Source organism: Aegilops tauschii, chromosome 2, assembly GCF_002575655.3.
Source record: "Aegilops tauschii subsp. strangulata cultivar AL8/78 chromosome 2, Aet v6.0, whole genome shotgun sequence".
Classification (NCBI taxonomy): domain Eukaryota; kingdom Viridiplantae; phylum Streptophyta; class Magnoliopsida; order Poales; family Poaceae; genus Aegilops; species Aegilops tauschii.
Window position 1 is genome coordinate 53,916,104 of NC_053036.3, and position 7,965 is coordinate 53,924,068.

Genomic DNA, 7,965 nt, shown 5'->3' on the forward strand with positions numbered 1-7,965 from the left:
TATATATATATATTGTCCTAACTATATTGTTGCGTACGCTATTATGCAGATTGAAGATTTGGGAATGCAAAATAAGAAACATCCATGATGTTGGGTTCATTGACCCACATATCGTTAATGAACATGTGTTACAAAATCACCCCGAAGACGTGGAGAAAGACTTGTACAAGTTTCTTAGAAAGCATCAACTCAAAAGTCATATTCTATTTCCTTACCATTTTGGGTGAGTGTTTCTCTCTTATGCCCATTCTCTTTTGTTTACTCCATGCATGGTATGTCTAATCGATGAGTTATGCATGACTGTGCATGTAACGTGTCCGCAGGTTCCACTGGATTCTGCTAAATATTGAACTTCACACCTCCAGAGTTCTAATCATGGACTCTATGAATTCGGATCCAAAGCGTTGGGCCGACATGAGAAAAATGCTGCAAAAGTAATTATTTTCAATCATTTGAGCTCTATATCGATCGGTCTCTTTCGTTCATTTCCTAATATCAAGTAACTAATAACTCCCTTGTTCATTTAATTTTCTTTGCCCTGTAGGGTTTGGAGACGGTTCTCAGAAGAAATTGTCGGTGAATTCAAACATGAGCTAGATTTTAGAAGGTTAGTTAATGTGGATAAGCAGCCACCGGGGACCAATCTATGTGGATACTATGTTTGTGAGAACATCCGGAGACACACCTCTGAGCGGAAGGCATCGGATAGCGTGCGGAAGGCGACGGATAACTTGCGGAGGAGGCTTAGTCCAGAAGCTCGCTTCCGACCAATTCAAGATGAATTAGCAGGATTTTTCATAAGGGAAGTCATCAATCTTAAAGGAAAACACTATACCGAGGACGAAGAAATTTATATGCATACCCGAGATTGAAACTTGTTCGAAGTTGTATATGGTCATCCATCCTAATTGTGTATGGAAACTTGTTCGAAGTTGTATATGGTCACCCGAGACTGAATATATATTATATATTCCTCTTGAATTCTTCTTGTTTGAAATTTCATATGCATGTATATAGTAGCGTAGAATATGTGTACTGAAACTTCATCAAAATTAAAATAAAACACAAAATAAAATATAAAAGAAATAAAACACTACAAATTAAAAAGAAACAAGGTTTAGGGGGGCTAAAACCCTAAACCTGCGGAGGAGGCCTTTAGTCCCGGTTAGCCACGAGAACCGGGACTAAAGGTCCTCCGCCCCGACGGACTCCTGGCGCCCACGTGGACGGGCCTTTAGTCGCAGTTCGTAAGAGGCGCGATTAAAGGGGGGGCTTTAGTCGCGCATATTTAGTCCCGGTTGCACAGCCGGGATTAATGGCCTTTGCGAACCGGGACTAAAGGCCTATTCTCTACCAGTGGCATAGCTTTGGTCTTATATAACTTTGCTAATTGTCAGCGTGCTTATTGTATGTGTTGACGTGAGATGTGTGCATAATAGCTATGCAGAAGCCGGGTATGTGCTTAATATGTTATGTATCTTTTTGATGCTTCATTTTAAGCCAATAAAATTCACCATTTATAGAAAAGACGTAGAAATAACAGTAGCTGGTACATCTGTGTCCGACTCACGAGCCATGACACCCAAACACTTGCATCTGAGCTAAGCCCATGCATGCATCTCTGCAAGTCCAAAGTTAAACTGCAAATCAAACACTACACGACTAACGACGGTGACCGCGCGCCAACGCACAATCATTGGAAACAGCTGCAACACCGTACCGACTGACGATCGAGCTAGCTGCACTGCGACATTATTGGAAACCACTCGCAGGTATGCAGCAGCTAGCAAGGCGATTCGATCGGTCTACGGCTTGTAGTAGACGATCTTCACCTCGGTGACGCCGTGGCAGTCGCCGTCGGGGACGGAGTGCTCGAAGCAGTGGCCGCCGCCGTTGCACCCGGCCGTGGGGCAGTGCCCCCGCAGCGGGCTGCCGTGCGGGGTGACGGAGACAAGGATGGGGCCCGGCTGCTTGGTGCTCACCTCGTAGTACGCGCCGCCGTCGTGGCCCAGGTGGACCTTGGCCACGGCCGCGCCGGGCGCGAGCACGCCCCCCGTCCACGCGCACACGTCGAACGACCCGTGCTGCCCGTCTGGGAGCACCCACCCGTCGGGGAAGAGGGCCGCGCTGTGCGCGACTTCCTCCAGGCTCAGCTTCAGGTCCTGCCCGCATAGGTTCTGCACCGTCACCTTGTGGCCGCCGCAGCCTTGGCCGGCGGCGAGCATGGCGGTCGCGGACAGAGCAACGAGCAGCAGGAGTGCAGCGGGCTTGGAGAACGCCATGGCGAGCTAGCTAGCTCTCGGTACGAACTAGGAAGGACTTGGGAGTCGAAGGAAGATAAGAGGCTGGCACTGGCTTGTGGTGAGGTTTATGGCTCAGGGTTGTGGGAGTATTTATAGGCAGAGAAGCTTCACTAGGGCTCAGGGAGGAGGATGGTTCGAGATTTTAGCCGCGTCAGGTATTCCGCTTTCCAGTACAAGGCTGCAGGCTGCTACACCACAAGTCCAGTCTCGTGCCCTCCCGTTCACCACTTCACCGGGCCTTGGTATGTGCATGTCTTCTTGGGCCCTTTATGGTTTTTTTTTTTGAAAAGGGGATTCCCCGGCCTCTGCATCAGGTGAATGCATACGGCCACTTAGATAAATAAAATAGGTTCAACAATGTCGAAAAGTTGAAAAGAAACTACGTCGAGCTCACAAAGACCTCGTCATGAAAACACAAAAAAAAGGCCATATAGCCACAACCGGCTGGCAGAAAAATAGATATGGAAACTAATTGCCTATCCTATTACATGACCGCCATCCAAACCGGTTGAATATATCCCGCGCTACCATCTCCCACCGGACAGATCCAGTAACCAAACGCTCCCTGGCCTCCGTCGGAGTGAGTAGGGACCACATACGGATCAACGCCGTAGCACGGAATACAACCTGCAAAAAATGAATAGTAGTTATTCTATTAAAAGCCAAATCATTTCTGCAGTTCCAAATTGCCCATAACAACGCACAAACTCCTACACGAAAGTGTCTAGCTGTACCGGACTCTATCCCATCCAGCCACGTTCCAAATAACGACCCGACCGAACTCGGAGGAGTAATGTTAAAAGCAATTTGCACTGAGCGCCACAAAATTCTTGCCAACGGGCACTCAAAGAATAGATGCTTAATGGTTTCATCCCGATCACAGAAACTACACCTAGTAGATCCTGTCCAATTGCGCTTAACCAAGTTGTCCTTTGTTAGAATGACCTGTTTATGGACAAACCACATAAACACTTTGATTTTCAAAGGAACTTTGACTTTCCAAACATGTTTGGAGTTAGGAATGACACTCGAGTTAATAACATCGATGTACATCGATTTAACGGTAAAATGTCCAGACCTAGTAAGCTTCCAACACAACTGATCGGGCTGATATTGTAGCTGAACCTCCATCAGTCTACGCACCAGATGAAGCCAAGCTTCCCATCTATTACCAACAAGCACCCTCCTAAACTGAATATTAAGGGGGGTGGCCTGCATAATCGTTGCCACAAGCGCATCACGTCTATGCACAATACGATACAGAGTTGGGTACTGTAATGCCAAAGGAGTCTCACCAAGCCAGGTGTCCTCCCAGAAGCGAGTATCGTTACCATCGCCGACTATAAACTTTGTTCTATTAAAGAAGGCTGTCTTAACTCTCATAAGCCCCTTCCAAAAAGGCGAGTCAGTTGGTCTCATTGTCACCTGTGACAAAGTTTTGGATTGCAAATACTTGTTACGAAGTATCTGTGCCCAAGTCGCATCAGTCCCATCTGATAACTTATTTAGCCACTTACTAAGCAGGCATTTGTTCTTTACCTCAAGATTCTCGATACCCAACCCCCCCGATCCTTGGGCCCTTTATGGTTACTAGCACAATACCCGTGCGTTGCTACATAGCTATTGAAAACGAGACTGTCTAGTCAAGTTTTTTTTTCGAGAGGACCGGGGCGCCATGTTTGGCTTGGTGCACCCCATGACCTCAGATGTACCCCACACCATGTGAACTTTCATGAATAAACTTGGCTTTCATCCCTAAAAAAAAAAAAGCTATTGAAAACGAGAGATGTTAGGCCACCGGCTTGGAAGATAGGTCAAAAGACGTTAGTATCTTGCATGATTCATGATAAAAGAAAAGAGCAAAAATATAGTAAGACGGATGAGGTAGGTGTTGAATAATTTGATGTGACGTCCTTTGAGAATTATAGTGAGACAACATTTTGAATCTGGTATCGTGGGAGAATGGACATTACAATTTGCTCACTCTCCTATGGTATGATATATAAACTGGAATATTTTGTTGGGAAGAGAAACTAAAACCAAAATCATGATTTTGATTGTTATTTGTGTCTTTCATATGCTCGTTGGTTTCCCAATAGAGTAGTAGTTTATTTGTTTGTTTGTGTTAGGTCCCATAAATGAGTAAAATACAATTGTTTATATTTCTTTTAGAAGTTTGCTACTTCCACATGTGAAGAGGAAGGTGAGTGTATCTGTTTATTCTGAAAGTTGTTGGCTCCACAGGTGGATTCACTATCAATTTCAATCTTTATAAATAGAAAAAATACACCGCACACGCAGTCCAGCTACGCTCCAAAAGTAGATTCGTCTCGCTGGTTCTCCGTGAAACGACTGTTCCTTACTGGATATACAGCTCCACATTTTGGTCTTACGAATGATAATAGATGGACTACATCTTTTTGGAGTACCATTCAGAGATGCCTCTGGGCATTTGGTTTTCTAAAAAAACATGCCCTGCCTGAAATAAGGATGCAAGCGAACAAGTCCACGAAGTGCTTCAAGATTTCTTCTTTCTCCCGGCCGACGGCACCAGAGGTGGAATCCTCCTCGCCTGGCGTGCTGACCGTGTCGCCCTGCATAACCCAACCATTGGCCTATACCACGTGTCTGCTACCGTCTCCCCTAGCGATGGATCGCCCCCCTGGTGGATCACCGGCGTTTACGGGCCTCAGGCCGTCGAGGACAAGCTGGCCTTCGTCTCGGAGCTGCACGAGCTGCGGGACAGTATTGCAGGCCCGTGGGTGCTGGGTGGTGACTTCAACATGATTACCTCCCACGCGGACAAAAACAACGGAAGGGTTAATCACCACACCATGGGAAGATTTCGTAGATTCATCTCTGACCACGCCCATCGGGACATTTACCTTTGCGGTCGCCGCTATACCTGGTCGAATGAGCAGTCCAACCCTGTCTTGGTCAAGAATGATCGCGTTCTCTGCACAGCTTCGTGGGAAGCAGCGCACCCCAGCCAAATCCTATCCTGCTTGGCCACGGTCACTTCCGACCATTGCCCCCTGATTCTACACTGCTCTCCCAAGGGCCGTGGCAAAAGGCGGTTCCGTTTCGAGCTTTATTGGACCAAGCTGAATGGCTTCCTCGAGACCGTGGACGTGGCCTGGAATTCGGTGCCACCTGACCAGGACCCTTTCCATCGTGCATGAAAGCAACTGCTCGCTCCCTCCAAAGTTGGGGGCGCGCTCTACTGGGAACATTTCCCTCCAGCTGATTGCTCGGGAGCTCATATTCAGACTCGACGTGGCGCGTGATTCGCGCCAACTGTCGCCGTCCGAGTAGTGGCTGCGTCAGGAGCTTCGTCGTTCCTACCTAGGGCTAGCCTCTCTTGAGCGCTCTATCCTGAGGCAGCGAGTCCGCTTTACTTGGCTCAGCGAGGGCGACACGAACACCGCCTTCCTGAAGATCCACGCTGCCCATCGGGCCAACAACCATATCGACAGTTTCCAGGTTGGCCCCTTGCGTGTCTCCGGCGAGGCGGCTACGGCGCAGGCCGCCTTCGAGCACTTCTCCAGCATTCTCGGAGCGTCCGTGGACAGACCGTTCTCCATCAACCTCGAGACCATCGACCAGCGCCACTTTGACATGTTGGCCCTCGACCAGCCCTTTACCGAGGAGGAGATCTGGAGCGCCGTCAAGCTCTTCCCGGCGGGCAAAGCTCCGGGCCCGGACGGCTTCATCACTGAGTTCCTTCGTGCATGCTGGCCTATCATAAAAGCTGACATTTGCGCCGCCTTCGACAAACTCTATGCGATGAATGGGCGCGGTTTCCACAAGCTGAATGAGGCCTTCCTGACCCTGCTCCCTAAGAACCCGGACGCCTCCACACTCACCGATTACCGCCCCATCAGTCTGATACATCTTGTGGCCAAGCTCTTCGCGAAAGTGCTATCCCTCCGCCTAGCTCCGCGCAAGGCCCAGGTGGTCTCCGTCAACCAAAGCGCCTTCATCGCTGGGAGATGTGTGCATAACAACTTCCGGTTGGTTCAACAGACGGCACGGCAACTGCATAATCTAAAACTTCCTCGCCTACTCCTCAAGCTGGATATAGCAAAGGCGTTCGACATTGTCTCTTGGCCCTTTCTCCTCGAGGTCCTCCGGCATCTTGGGTTCGGGAGAAGGTGGTGTGAATGGATCTGCATTCTCATATCCACTGCCTCCTCGCGCATTCTCATCCATGGGAACCCAGGCCCTCCGGTTGATCACGCGCACGGCCTTCGGCAGGGCGACCCGGCCTCCCCGCTCCTCTTCCTGATCGTCATCGACACCCTGCACTCCCTATTCCAGCACGCCGTGCGCCCGGCCTGCTCCAGCGGCTCACACCCCGCCATGCGGCTTCCAGCATCTCGTTGTTTGCCGACGACATGGTCATTTTCTGCCACCCGACGACCCAGGAATTGACAGCCATCCGCAAGCTGCTACGCGTGTTTGGTGATGCTTGATACGTCCATTTTGCAGCATGCTTTTATATCGATAGTTATTGCATTATGGGCTGCTATTACACATTATGTCACAATACTTATGCATATTCTCTCTTATTTTACAAGGTTTACACGAAGAGGGAGAATGCCGGCAGCTGGAATTTTGGGCTGGAAAAGGAGCAAATATTAGAGACCTATTCTGCACAACTCCAAAAGTCCTGATACTTCACGGGAGCAAGTTTTGGAATTAATAAAAAAATACTGGCGAAAGAATCAACCAGAGGGGGCCCACACCCTGGCCACGAGGGTGGGGGGCGCGCCCTACCCCCCTGGGCGTGGCCCCCTGCCTCGTGGACCCCCTAGCAGACCTCCGGTGCCCATCTTCTGCTATATGAAGTCTTTCACCCTGGAAAAAATCAGAAGGAAGCTTTCGGGACGAAACACCGCCGCCACGAGGCGGAACCTTGGCAGAACCAATCTAGGGCTCCGGCGGAGCTGTTCTGCCGGGGAAACATCCCTCTGGGAGGGGGAAATCATCACCATCGTCATCACCATCGATCCTCTCACCGGGAGGGGGTCAATCTCCATCAACATCTTCACCAGCACCATCTCCTCTCAAACCCTAGTTCATCTCTTGTATCCAATCTTTGTCTCAAAACCTCAGATTGGTACCTGTAGGTCGCTAGTAGTGTTGATTACTCCTTGTAGTTGATGCTAGTTGGTTTATTTGGTGAAAGATCATATGTTCAAATCCTTTATGCATATTAATACCCCTCTGATTATGAACATGAATATGATTTGTGAGTAGTTACGTTTGTTCCTGAGGACATGAGAGAAGTCTTGCTATAAGTAGTCATGTGAATTTGGTATTCGTTTGATATTTTGATGAGATGTATGTTGTCTCTCCTCTAGTGGTGTTATGTGAACGTCGACTACATGACACTTCACCATTATTTGGGCCTAGAGGAAGGCATTGTGAAGTAATAAGTAGATGATGGGTTGCTAGAGTGGCAGAAGCTTAAACCCTAGTTTATGCGTTGCTTCGTAAGGGGCTGATTTGGATCCATATGTTTCATGATATGGTTAGGTTTACCTTAATACTTCTTTTGTAGTTGCGGATGCTTGCAATAGGGGTTAATCATAAGTGGGATGCTTTTCCAAGGAAGGGCCGTACCCAAGCACCGGTCCACCCACATATCAAATTATCA

The 7,965-nt window shown here is 48.7% G+C and overlaps 2 protein-coding genes across 2 annotated transcripts; one reads left to right on the plus strand and one right to left on the minus strand.

Annotated features, from left to right (window-relative positions):
* Positions 1-1,509: 1,509 nt before the first annotated feature.
* Positions 1,510-2,353, minus strand: LOC109775055 (uncharacterized). Its single transcript, XM_020333809.3, has one exon. It carries the CDS (start codon positions 2,280-2,282, stop codon positions 1,806-1,808), a length of 477 nt encoding a protein of 158 aa, XP_020189398.1. The 5' UTR covers positions 2,283-2,353; the 3' UTR covers positions 1,510-1,805.
* Positions 2,354-4,182: 1,829 nt separating this feature from the next.
* On the plus strand, positions 4,183-6,737 carry LOC109775045 (uncharacterized). Its single transcript, XM_020333800.1, has 4 exons — positions 4,183-4,187; positions 4,476-4,506; positions 4,793-5,449; positions 5,688-6,737. Exons 1-4 carry the CDS (start codon positions 4,183-4,185, stop codon positions 6,735-6,737), a joined length of 1,743 nt encoding a protein of 580 aa, XP_020189389.1.
* The last annotated feature ends 1,228 nt before the right edge of the window (positions 6,738-7,965 follow it).

Excerpts from the sequence above, each read along its gene's own strand:
- LOC109775055 (XM_020333809.3), bottom strand. The coding sequence starts at position 2,282 with ATGGCGTTCTCCAAGCCCGCTGCACTCCTGCTGCTCGTTGCTCTGTCC.
- LOC109775045 (XM_020333800.1), top strand. Across the intron at positions 4,507-4,792 it reads TTCCACATGTGAAGAGGAAG|GATGCAAGCGAACAAGTCCA; the intron begins GTGAGTGTATCT and ends GCCTGAAATAAG. Across the intron at positions 5,450-5,687 it reads TGGACGTGGCCTGGAATTCG|CGAGTCCGCTTTACTTGGCT; the intron begins GTGCCACCTGAC and ends ATCCTGAGGCAG.